Below are 13,518 nucleotides of genomic sequence, written 5' to 3' on the forward strand. Positions count from 1 at the left end.
CCACTGTGTAGTGTGAGGAAGGACGGAGGCACTGGTGTTGCATTCAGGTGCAGTCAGGCAGACGGCCGTCGGCAAACCAACCGGATGTCATTTTACTCCACCAGAGAAAGACGGTAAAACACAATACCACATCACCATGACAACATATTGTCACGCACTTGTTTACATAGACGCTTGTTTATCCTGTTAAATGCAGCGTCTGTTGTCTGTCTGACGTCTGCCCGATTTCACGTGAATGCAACATCAAGATTACGTTCAGATATGCAACCACACCGCTAGACGGGGGGAATTCCTACACATTATACCTTGAAGTGCACATATCAATGGGTTGTAATCTGTATTATGAACCTGTAGTTCAACCATCACCTGGAGGATTCAAGAAGAAGTGTTCAGATCTCCTGTAGTAGTAACCGGCGTGATCATGCATATATATGTGTGTGTGTGTGTGTGTGTGTTGTCTGTCCCTTCACTGCCAATGAAACAGTCACACCAGGTTCTCCATTAGCCGGTCATGGGGTGTGTAATTAGGGTTAGGGTTAGGCATTAGGCTTCAGCCAGCGACATCCTCTCTCTGTTTGACGTGGGGAAAAAAGAAAAAAAAAAAAGCTTTTTCCTCGTCTTCAGGCCATTTTCCTCTCGCCTGTTGTTCAGGCAGCAGAAGTGGAGATTCATATAGGATCACACACTCTCTCTCTCTCTCTCTCTCTTCAGCTTTTTGAAAATCAGCTTCATTACATAATAATTCAGCTCCAGCATGAATTCATAAACAGCCCAAAGTGAACACAGCTCATCTAAGTATCAGCCGTTCAATCTGAGGATGTGAAAACCTACAAAGTACATTTTTATTTTATCACCATCCCCACCATCATGAATTATTCAGGCCCACTCTTCTTTTTCTCTGACCGGTCCGGTAACAACATGTTCTGTTCTCTCCTTACATGGTTCATTAGAGTCGTGACTGGCTACGTCCTTTAAAGGTAAATAAAACACTTGTTACAGGCTGAAGCTCTCAGCTCCAGATCCAGCAACACAATCACAAAGTCTACTACATGTCATGCATCTGAAATGTACCTCGGTGGAAGTAAATGAGTGATGTAATGGACTCAAGTATGCAACATGAGCAGAAGCAGCTCCTGGCCTCATGTTAAAGCTGCACTGATCGATACGTGGCCACTAGGGGGCAGAAGGGATAGTTCACCCAACATTGAAATTGCACTCATTATCTCCTCCCCCTCATGTGGACTAAGGGCTGGGAGAAGTTTCAGAGTCCTCCGTGGCTTCTCTGAGTTACAGGGGGTCTCGGCGTAGCAGTGCATGTCAATATATAATGGTTGCAAATGGATACCAACTGTCTTCGTAACAAAAAGACACACCAAAAATCATCCAAATACCTCCATGCTGCCCGTGTGTAATGTCCGTCTTGTATTGAAGCCCCGAAATGCAAAATTGTCCCGAAAAAAATTAAATAAGTCTACATTTCAAGCTTGTTTTGTAGCAGAAGCTTCTCAAATCAAATCAAATCCGCTACAAACAAGCTTGAAAAATAGACTTATTTAATTTTTTCGGGACAATTTCGCATTTCGGGGCGTCAATACAAGACGGACATTACATACGAGCAGCATGGAGGTATTTGGATGTTTTTTGGTGTGTCTTTTTGTTACAAAGACAGTTGGTATCCATTTGCAACCGTTATATGGACATTGCACTGCTACGCCGAGACCCCCTGTAACTCAGAGAAGCCACGGAGGACTCTGAAACTTCTCCCAGCCCTTAGTCCACATGAGGGTGAGTAGATAATGAGTGACATTTCAATTTTGGGTGAACTATCCCTTTAAATTACTTATTCTGTCTTATATGAAAGGAAACTGAGCGTTAATTTGAAATTTATTTTTCTCACTTGGTGCAGAACTTCCCTTTTTGCACAAGTTTGGTCAGAGTGGCCGGGTTACCTCTCTTACTATTGGCCCTTTTCCACTGGCGCCACTCGGCTCCACTCTTCTTGTTTTTTTTGTTTTTTTTACTTGATTGATGAGTTAAAAAATGAATTTTATTGATTTTAAGATAAAGCTGCAACATAACAAATGGTGAAAAACTGAAGGGGGGTCTGACCATTTCCGTGTGCACTGTACAGTACGTATCAGGCTGCATTATGATGAAATATGCACAAGGTTCATTGTTACCAGTTACATCCAGATCACCATATGAACTAAAAACAACATGTTATGTAACGCACATAAGACATTTCCATGTGTTCCGTGTGTGTGTGTGTGTGTGTGTGTGTGTGGGGGGTTGGTTTTGACAGTACTCGGTGGCCTGTGCTGAACGTCCTTCAGGGACTGGGCCACCACCACTGCAGCGAACACTTGATCCCAGAGCAGCACTGGGAAACATCGGCCACTGTGACCTCATGTGGAGCTCGACCAATCACAGACAAACTCACCTGAAGTCCTGTCCAGATGCTGTGTGTTATTATTAACTTTATTTATTGGTCTATTTAACAATTCATTATTAATGATTAACTTTATGAATAAGTATGAGAAACTCTCCTGCATTGGGCTGCTGCTGCTGCTGCTATGAGGAGTCAATGAGCAAAAATGAATTGTATAATAGTGAGGTTTTAGACTACACTGTAAACAAAAATATCGTTAAAAATTGTTATGTTTGGGAATGGGGAAAAAACAGGATATATATATTTAAATTTAAATTTGATATTTAATCAGGAACTGTCAAAAAATAGGCATATATGACTATTTTTGACAATCCCTTTTGCTTTTGCAGTTGACTTCTGCTTTTACAGGATTAAAAAAAAAAGTTAAACAAACAGATAATAGATTTTTTTCCTTTTTTTTTTTTACAGTACAGTTAAGTCACTGGTGAAGTTTATATTTGATAAACATAGTAGAATAAAGTCTTAAGATAATTTTATTTGTCTTGTGCAAGAACACAACGTTACAAGTTTATTACAACAGCGCTGCAGATGTTGATGTTAGAAAAGTGCAAACAGATCAAGGAGAAACGTGAATTTTAAGTCTCTGAAATCCATTATACATGATGGCACACGTGTGAAACTACTGTGAAGAGATGAACAGTGCAATCACTATTGATGAATCACTGTATTGATGAAGTCAGAGCTCAGATCCTGTTCCCATGTGGTTTAATACTCAGGTTATTACATGTTGAGGACAAAACTCCTCTGGTGTTTGATGTATTTCAGAAGGTAGAGATTTAAATTTGAAGGGTTTACTAAGTGTGTGTGTGTGTGTCTGTGGTGTGAGGTTGTGCTGTGCTGCAGCGCCCCCTGGTGTCTGATAATAGAATAACAGCTCCGACCTGATTAGAATTATAATAGGGGTGCAGCAGGATGACTTGAGTTCCCTTTGGGATAAACGTGTGGCTAAAAAAGCAAAAGCAATTATTAATCAGCATGACCATATCTTGTCATCTGAATTTGTGCTGATGCCCTCAGGGCGCCGTCTTAAAGCTCCACTACGGAAAACCAACCGTTACTCCAGATCATTCATCCCGTCTGCTATCAGAGTCTTAAATCTAGACCCAAGCTTGTGGAAATAATAATTTTTATCTTTATTTTTGATTATTTATTTATTCATCTATTTATTTTTGATTTTTTTTTTTTTTTACACGCTGGAAGGCCAAACGGGAGACAAAGGTCATCTTTTGCTTCCACTGACATTGTAAATACGAAACTGGCACCTGTGCATATGTACGAATGTGGATGAGTCTGTATTGTTGAGTTTGTATTGATGTGTTGCTGTGGATGAGCTTGTATTATTATTATTGTTCTTGGTGGACTGCCGAACAGAATTGCCCTCTGGGATTAATAAGGTTGATCAAATCAAATCAAATCAAACCTGACACTGTGTTCTAGGAACTGGCTAATGTTGAACCTTATCTTTACGTCCTTGTTTGAGGTCGTCGGTTAGGATCATATAGCCTCTGTTAACCCTTATGTTAACTCTACACACACACACACACACACACACACACACACACACACACACACACACCCACACACACACACGTGTACAGTAACGATCTGAGACACCGGTTCTAAAACCTTTCGCCTTTGCCTCGTGCTCCTTTTCTCACTGTGTGTTTGATGTCCACACTAACTGTAACACTACATAACATTTAATGGGAATATGGATCCAGTTCCCATGATGCTTTGCTGCTCTCTCTCTCTCTCTGATTTAACCTTAAGCATCACGACACAATATAAAACACACTGTTCATACACTCAGTTTGTATGATGACCCGACTCTTCTTACGTAAGTTTCCCTGGTGGACGTTACGACACAGCAGCAGCTGCACAAGACACATCGATTTTTTTCCTCTCTTTTTTTTGGTGTTGAGCCTGCTGCTGGGTCCATGGACTGTTTATTCTGTTATGACAAAGGTCAAAGGTCACCAAGATGATCTGTTAGAGGATCTTTCCAGCACTTCTTTCTCTTGATGCTGATCAGTGAGGAACGAAGACTTTTGGGTGAAAGTTCAGGAATGTGCTGAAGTCTCTTTATTCCCACAGCCTCTGTATTCATCCAATATTAAAGCTTTTATATAATACATACATATTAAAAATGATTTGTTGATATTTATAGTGGATTTGTGTCATGTGTTGACTGTCTGGTTTCATTTTGCCGGCTGTTGTCGTCTTCTTCCTGTTGAACTCTGTAGGTTTTTCACGTTTCTAGTCAAATAAGGAAACTACATGACACAGCAGGAAAAAAAAAAATCACCTACCTGCAGCTTCATTCATCATCTGCATCTATTTTTGGTGATATCTGTAAAAACCGGAAGATGACGCATGTCGGAGGAGGAGGAGCCAGACTGACACAGGAGTAATAATAATCAAAGAACACAACATCATTTATCAATTATTCTTCAGACACGTGTGACCTAAATACAGGTTTTTGTGTGATTATTATGTTAGAATAAAGAGGATACATATATATATATATATATATATATATATATATATATATATAGTATATATATATATATATATATATATATATATATATATACATATATATATATATGTAGCTGTGGGTTCAGTGTTTTTCTGTGTCTACATAAATAGATTCAGCTTTAAAGTGTCAGAGAAGAACGAGTGGAAAGTCCCAGCAGCTGAATTCTGATATGATCAATGAGACTGAGCCCGAGGTGTCGACCTGATTCCAGAGTGATTGGATTGGAAATGTGAACTGTGACTGTGTTACCGTGATAACGGCATCTTTGTTTGTTCTGGTTTGTTTTTTAGTTTTAAGTGTTTTCTTTTTCTTTTTTTGTTACTTTTCTATAGTTTTGTAGTTCTTTGGGGGTTTTTTTATTTTTTTTTATTTTACTTTTTCGTTTTGTAGTTTTTTGTTTAGATTTTTTATTTGTAGTTTTTATTTTTTTTTGCTTTTTTTCTGCTTTTTTTGCTTTTTTATTAAAGGGATAGTTCACCCAGTTTCAGAGTCCTCCGTGGCTTCTCTGAGTTACAGGGGGTCTCGGCGTAGCAGTGCATGTCCATATAACGGTTGCAAATGGATACCAACTGTCTTCGTAACAAAAAGACACACCAAAAAACATCCAAATACCTCCATGCTGCTCGTATGTAATGTCCGTCTTGTATTGAAACCCCGGTTCCCGGTTCGTCCAAATTGGACGGACCGGAGTCTGAAATAAAGAAATGAATGAAATATTTACAGTAATGTATGTAAGTTTATTACAGTAAAGCAACATAGATAAGATAGATGGATGGATGGATGGATGGATGGATGGATGGATAGATGGATAGATGGATAGATGGATAGATAGATAGATAGATAGATAGATAGATAGATAGATAGATAGATAGATAGATAGATAGATAGATAGATAGATAGATAGATAGATAGATAGATAGAGCAGGAATTAAAATGAAGTTGGAGCTACTACGAGTGCATCAAGTGATTTTCCCGCCATGTCCATATTGATCTGGGAGCAGAAACTCACTGCTGATCACATTATCTCCGGTCTGATAAACCCTCATTGTGCAAGTGTGTACAGGAGCTGATTGGCTCTCATGGGCCGGGGTGTTGCGAGAGAGGCTAGGGGGATGTATTTGTGTGTGTGTGTGGGCGAGGGAGGGGGTTCAATGGTCCTATTTACCTTAGGTGACATGTGAGGGCAGTGATTTTCTGACTGAGGGTGGGCGAGCTAACAGTAGCTGGATATAAAAGGTCAGCACGCCACATCCCAGTCTGAACATCTCTCCTCCTCCACTCAGGCCAGCGTGTGTGTGTTAGTGTGTGTTTCAGATAGAGAGAGCAAGAAAGAGAGAGACACAACCATGAAGCAGTGTGTGCTGTTGTCTCTGTTGCTGGCGCTGTGCTGCGTTCACGGCGCCCCGGTGGATCAGAGCGGTTTGGAGCAGGGCTCATGCGAGGACGCGTTTGCCGTGAGCGCCGCCGGCCTCGCCCTCGAAAAGATCAACCGGGACCGACAGGAAGGCTACGTGTTCGGCCTGCACCGCCTGTCCAACGTGCACACAGCCGCACACGTGAGTCAAACCGACCCTAAAAGCCTGAACTGTATGTCAGTAAATGCACCATGCGTTTAGTTTAGTTCACACTTTTTTACACTGTAAAAAAAAGTTTCATTAAGAAACGTCAGCATTGATGAGTGCATTGCAAAAATGCATAATCTTACCAAGAATATTTGTCTTATTTCTAGTCAAAATAAATCTAATTATACTTAAAATAAGACTCATCACACTAAAACTAATCTCTTTCCACTTAAAATAAGACTCATCACCTAAAAATGAACTTGTTTTTAGATAATTTCACTTGTTTCAAGCAAATTTTCCACTTTAAATAAGCAGAAAAATCTGACAGTGGAGCAAGTCTTTCTTCCTTATTACAAGCACAAAAAACCTCCTTTCACTGGCAGATTTTTCTACTTATTTCAATTGAAAATTAGTTTGAAACAAGTGAAATTATCTAAAAACAAGTTCATTTTTAGGTGATGAGTCTTATTTTAAGTGGAAAGAGATTAATTTTGACTAGAAATGAGACATTTTGACAAGAAATAAGACAAATATTCTTGGAAAGATTTTGAGTTTTTGCAGTGTGGTATCAATCTCTGAGTATTGTAGCATTAATGCATGTACAATGTGTTCTCTCTTTCTGCGTGTGTGTGTGTGTGTGTGTGTGTGTGTGTGTGTGTGTGTGTGTGTGTGTGTGTGTGTGTGTGTGTGTGTGTGTGTGTGTGTGTGTGTGTGTGTGTGTGTGTGTGTGTGTGTGTGTGTGACAGGGGGAGAACGGCGTGGTGTTTTACCTGACTCTGGATGTCGTGGAGACCAACTGCAGCGTCATCAGCAGGAAAGACTGGAAGTCCTGTGAGATCCGGCCCCTGCATAATGTACCGGTCAGTAAACACACAATCAATCACACAGCAGCTTAGTTGCAAACATTAAACAGATAAACATATGGGTACTTATTTTAATCATTTTAAGTTTTATAGTGAAGTTTTCATGCCTGACTTAAATTCCATTGTGTTTTTCCATATCAACATAATTATTATTAGTCTTATTATAAAAAATATTGTGTGTGTGTTTGCTCTGCAGGTGTATGGACAATGTAAAGCTGTCATCTTCATCAGCAAGGTGAACAGAGTGGTGCGTCTCTACAAATACAACTGTGCCATCAGACCAGGTGAGGATAAAAGATGCTTACTCAGGGGTGCACATGACGTTTTTGCACGATCTGATATCAGTAAGTAAACAACAGCCCAGGACTTCACCTAACCCTAAACCTAACCGGTTGGTTACAACAGCGCTCCTGGGCTGTTAATTACTTGGTGATATCAGATCATGGGACTTTTTTAGTGAGCTACTCAGATGAGAATCAGGACATAGAGTTTGGTACTCATACATATTTTTGATGTGACTCTTGTATTTTTTTTATTCTTTATTCCTGTATTCTAATGTTATTGTATTATTGTGTATTTTAATTGTATTTATTGATAAGAACAACCTCGAAAGGTGCTCTATAAATGTATTATTATGATAAATTACTATTATAGGTGGCTTATCCCGATCCTATATTGGCAACTGAGAGGACGATCGGTGCTCAGATTGCAGTTAGAGCTTCAGTTAGCGCTCCTCTGACCGCTCGGCTCGGCAGCTGCAGATGAGAGGGCTGGAGTGGAGAGCTCAGTTTTTTTTACCGACTGCCAGGAGCACGTGGAAAGACACATGTTGGTCTACATTCCCTCATTTTTGTCGCTCATGCGTACGGTGGCGTGCACAGATTTTTTGAAGGGCACAGGCGAAAAGAAAAGTGTCCTCGCCACTGCACTGCAAAAACTCAAAATCTTACCAAGAATATTTGTCTTATTTCTAGTTAAAATGTCATTTCTAGTCAAAACAAATCTAATTATACTAAAAATAAGACTCATCACATAAAAAGTAGCTTGTTCTTTAGACACTTTTTTCAAGCAGATTTTCACTTGAAATGTAAGTAGAAAAATCTGACAGTGGAGCAAGTTTTTCTTTCTTATTACAAGCACAGAAAACATGCTTTCACTGGCAAATTGTTCTACTTATTTCAATTGAAAATTTGTTTGAAAAAAGTGAAAACTGTCTAAAAACAAGATAATTTTTTGGTAATGAGTCTTATTTTAGGTGGAAAGAGATTAGTATGAACTAAAATTGAGACATTTTGACAAGAAATAAGACAAATATTCTTGGAAAGATTTTGAGTTTTTACAGTGTGAAGAAGAGGGCACTTTAGAGTGTGTTTTTCAACAACTGGGCCCCTGTGTACACCACTGCCTGCGTACCAGTTATGTGCACCCCTGCTTATAATAACAGTGAAAACATGTAAAGTGTCAGTCTGAAGTGACAGCCCCCCCTCCTCCCCCTCCCCCTCTGTTCAGTCCCCAACGCTCGGGTCAGCAGCGTCTGCCCCGACTGCCCCGGTCTGATGTCCCTGGACAGCGCCGAGGTGGTGGAAACGGCACAGAAGTCGCTGGAGAAGTTCAACCAGGACAGCGGGCTGGCCAATCGCTTCGCTCTGGTCAAGGTCTCCAGAGCCACCGCCGGGGTGAGTGAGGGGGGAGGAGGAGGGGAGGAGGAGGGGAGGAGGAGGGGGAGGGGGAGGTTCATCGATCGATTTTGGATCAATGCAGTGATTTAATGAGGGCAGGTTCTTTGTGCCAAGAGTCACTAGTCACTAGAGTGAGTCAGTGAGTCCCCATAGACTCCCATGTTAAAATAACCACGTTAGACACAGATTTGGACTTTTCAGATAATTATGGAGTGAATTTGTTCATAATTCACCTGATTGATTTAATTCATACAGAGGTACCAGGTGGACCAAGAAAAGTCATTTACAATAAAAAGATTTTAAAGTGTTCGATTTTGTAAAAATGTTCCTTTTTTTTTTTTTAATTTTACGACTTTTTCCTAGAATTTTTTAAATATATATATATATATATTTACCACTTTCTTATATATTCTATATAATATTCTATATTATTATTATTATTATTATTATTTTCCTTTTTTGTTTTTGAAATTTTACCACTTTTTGAAGAAATTGCACCACCAATTTTTCTCTATAGTATTTCCACAAATTCACGCCATTGGCCCTAATTTGAACGTATACATTGACTAAAAAAGTAATGTTCTTCAGTCTCAGAGCAAATATTTGTGTATTTCTAGTGTTTTCTTCAAAATTTTGTCCAATGAGGGTCTGTGGTCTAATTTGGAAGGAGGGGGGGGTCGGTTCATCGATCAATTTTGGATCAATGCAGTCAGTGATTTAATGAGGGCAGGTTCTTTGTGCCAACAAACAAAGTCTGTTTGGATTTTAATGTCATTCCTGAAGCCACATTTAAAAAGTTTCCACCAAAGTGTCGGCGTCAAATCATCCACGGACTCTGATCTGTTCACTTTCCGCTATTGTGTTTTTTTGTTTTTTTTTAGTTTGTATAGTAATTTTTTCCATTTTCTGCTTTTTAGCTTTATGTTTGATTTTTTTACTTTTAACTATTTAAATTTGGGGGTTTTGGATCTTTTAGTTTTCTTTTTTTTTCATAAGTTGTATACATTTTTAGTGATTTTTCATAGGTTATATACATTTTTAGGATTTTTTTTTGTTTTTAAAATTTCTTATTCCTTACTCTCTTCTTTTTTTAATGATAGTATTTCTTTATAGCATTTCATTTTTCTTACAATATATTTGTGGTTTTTCATTTTTTTCGTTTTTTTTTGTCAATTTTTTATGGTATTTTCTATGAAATTTTTTGAAATTTGTGTGTGTATGTGTGTGTATCCAGATGGCCATGGGCATGTATTACAACGCGGAGTACATCATCCAGGAGACCAGCTGCTCCCGGACCTCAGAGGAACCGGCCGTTAAATGTCCCTTGATGAAGTGCGAGTTCGCTGTGAGTCAGGATCAACTTCACATCCAACAAATCATTTGGTTCCTGTGTGAATCCTCTCCAGCTCGTCTCTTACCTGTGTTTTTTTCTGTGTTTTCTTACCTCAGCACAAGGGTTTCTGTAAGGGATCCAAATTTGCCACGCCCACTGGTGAAGATGTCAGCGTGGAGTGTGAGATCTTCGAGCCCGAGGTGAGACTCACAGAGACTCAGAAATTTAATGTGGATGTCAGACTGTGGTTCAGCTTCAGCAGAGTGCGAAAAATGAAGCTGCAGTTCCTCTCCTGGCCACTAGAGTGAGTCAGTGAGTCCCTATAGACTCCCATGTTAGACACAGATTTGGACTTTACAGATAATTATATCGATTTTGTAAAATGTTGAGTCGCATATTTATATTAAAAGAGTGATCAGACCTGATAAACCAGGCTGACAGGTGGGTCTTTGCCCATATTTGGTCAACCCTAGAGTCAGGGATTGCCAAGATGGCGACAGTGGAGCAGCTTAGAGAGGCCGCATTGATCTGTATGTAGTTTATATTAATGGTTCTCAAAGGGGTCCTTGAGAGGTTTCAAGGGGGTCCCCAATTTTTTTTTTTTTTAATTTCACCACTTTTTTTATAATATTATTGTTATTTTCCTTTTTTTTTCTTTAAATTTTACGACTTTTTCCTAATCTTTTTTTTTTTTAGATATTTTTACCACTTTCTTATATATTCTATATAATATTCTATATTATTATTATTATTTTCCTTTTTTGTTTTTTGAAATTTTACCACTTAATCTAGAATTTCTTTTTTTTTAATTGAGAAATTTTACCACTTTTTGAAGAAATTGCACCACCAATTTTTCTCTATAATATTTCTACAAATTCACGTCATTGACCCTAATTTGAACGTCTACATTGACTAAGAAAGTAATGTTCTTCAGTCTCAGAGCAAATATATGTGTATTTCTAGTGTTTGCTTCAAAACTTTGTCCAATGGGGGTTCGTGGTCTAATTTGTGTCAATTTAGGGCAGTAGCGTGCACAGACTTTTTGAAGATCAGGGGCGAAAAGGAAAAAAAAGGGCACATATGTAGCGCGTCCTTGCTACTGATGAGGGCACTTTAGCACACGTTTTGGCTCCTAGAGGGCACTTTAGCACGCATTTTGGCTCCCAGGGGGCACTTTAGCGAGCGTTTTTCAACAATTGGGCAACGAGGGGGGGATGGGGGGGGGGCGGTCACCCCCCCCTCCGCCCCCACCCTGTGCACGCCACTGATTTAGGGGTCCTTGAAGTAAAAACGTTTGGGAACCACTGGTTTATATCCACCACTTTATTTTCCCATGATCAATTGCGTCACACCACAACGGAAGCATATATTTCGGTTTTCAACCCCGTAGTAGCATTCTAGCGAGTGGCTAACTGGTAGCACTAGCCACTGGTGTAGGCACCGGTAGGCACCAAATGTGGGGGCTCCGGGCTGCCAAAACCGCCCTGACTAATCTGATGTTTGTCAACAAAACGAATTACCGAACAAACACCACCACTTCTGTGTGCACGCCTCTGCAACTAGTCATGGCTATCGTAGCCGTTAGCTTCGCAGCCGCTGACAGCTAACAGCAGCAGCAAACCAACATCAGGACGTCAGCTGTTAAAACCCTCCCTCCCAACATGAAACTACTCCAGTTAACTCAGTCATGTTGTAACTAGGATATCCGCTGGAAAAAATATTTTTTTCGTGGGCTGTTTATTGACACTGCTAACGGCTAACGGTTAGCCCAGCTAACGTTAATCTAAAATGTAATGAATGGAGTGTCATGGTGACACCCAGCGTCGTTCTCCGGAAAGTGGTGGATAACTGTGTAACTTTGTTCCTCTGTGAAAATAAAGTTTTGGATTATTTGTTGAGACTTTCCGTCCAGGTTGTGATCTAACGCTTCCTGTTGTTCTTCTCCAGGCTGCTGAGAGGGAGAAGAAGCTGCACCTTCTGGCCGGAGAGACCGACCACAGCCACACCGACACACACACTCTGACGGGCGACCACGACCAGGCTCACGCCGCCGACCACACGCACACCCACGACCACGCGCACGACCACACCAAGAGCCACAGCCACCACGACCAGACGGCGCAGCACCCCGAGGGCAGCGACCACCACCACACCCACGACCACGCGTCGGGCAGCTCCCACAGGCACGCGCACGACCACTCCCACGACCACGGGCACGGCCACGACCACGTGCACGCCCATCACGCCAAGGCACATGACCACAGCGGCGACGCGCCCAACCAGCACCACGACTACAAGCACGCCGACGGCGTCCACACCCACGAGCACGACCACGAGGTGGCGCTGGACCACGACCACAAGCACGCTCACCTGCACGAGCACGAGCACCACCACCACCACCACGACCACGAGCACGACGACCACGCCGCGCACGACCATCCTCTGGGTCAGGTGAAGCTGCTGCCCTCGCTGGACCAGCCCATGACCCTTCCCTCCTTCCCCGACGAGCCCGTGGGTGACGCCGGCGTGGTGCTGATGGCCAAGCCCGACCCCCAGATCCCCGGGCAGATGGAGCCCGTCATCGAGCCGTTCCCCAAGGGCGTGTCCGGCCAGTGCCCCGCCCCTCTGATCGCAGCAACCGAGGTCGAGAAACTCTTCGCCGAGGACGCCATGTTCAAGGCCGCTGCGTAAAAAAAACAAAAATAAATACAAAACAGGTGTTGGTGGTGAAGGGAGTAGAAGAACAGACTGTAGACAAAAGTAGGAAAAAACACAGGAAAACCATATTTAACATATTTGACACGTGGACAAAACTGTGTGACTCACCTCAACGGCACAGAAGAAGGCGTGATGAAGGCTGAGCTCGTTAAAAACAACAACATAGACCTGTTCTCTCCTCATTTTCCTCTGTTTAGAAATAAAACGTCTCAGAAAAACTGTTTCTGTCTTTGTTTTATTAACAACCACAGCACAAATACTTACCAACGATGCATTCAGTGTCGATCCCATGGGTTTCCCTTCACTGATCTCTGCATTGATCATGTTTATCACCATGAAAATCAATCTACAGAGGGATTTTATTACCAATATATG

The 13,518-nt window shown here is 41.2% G+C and overlaps 1 protein-coding gene across 1 annotated transcript; it reads left to right on the forward strand.

Moving 5' to 3' along the window:
* Nucleotides 1-6,252: 6,252 nt before the first annotated feature.
* On the forward strand, nt 6,253-13,364 carry fetub (fetuin B). Its single transcript, XM_083970309.1, has 7 exons — nt 6,253-6,544; nt 7,297-7,410; nt 7,610-7,697; nt 8,923-9,089; nt 10,327-10,437; nt 10,542-10,625; nt 12,373-13,364. The coding sequence occupies exons 1-7, from the start codon at nt 6,335-6,337 to the stop codon at nt 13,114-13,116; spliced, it is 1,518 nt and encodes a 505-aa protein (XP_083826435.1). The 5' UTR covers nt 6,253-6,334; the 3' UTR covers nt 13,117-13,364.
* The last annotated feature ends 154 nt before the right edge of the window (nt 13,365-13,518 follow it).

Source organism: Trachurus trachurus (assembly GCF_905171665.1).
Source record: "Trachurus trachurus genome assembly, chromosome: 4".
NCBI classification, from domain to species: domain Eukaryota; kingdom Metazoa; phylum Chordata; class Actinopteri; order Carangiformes; family Carangidae; genus Trachurus; species Trachurus trachurus.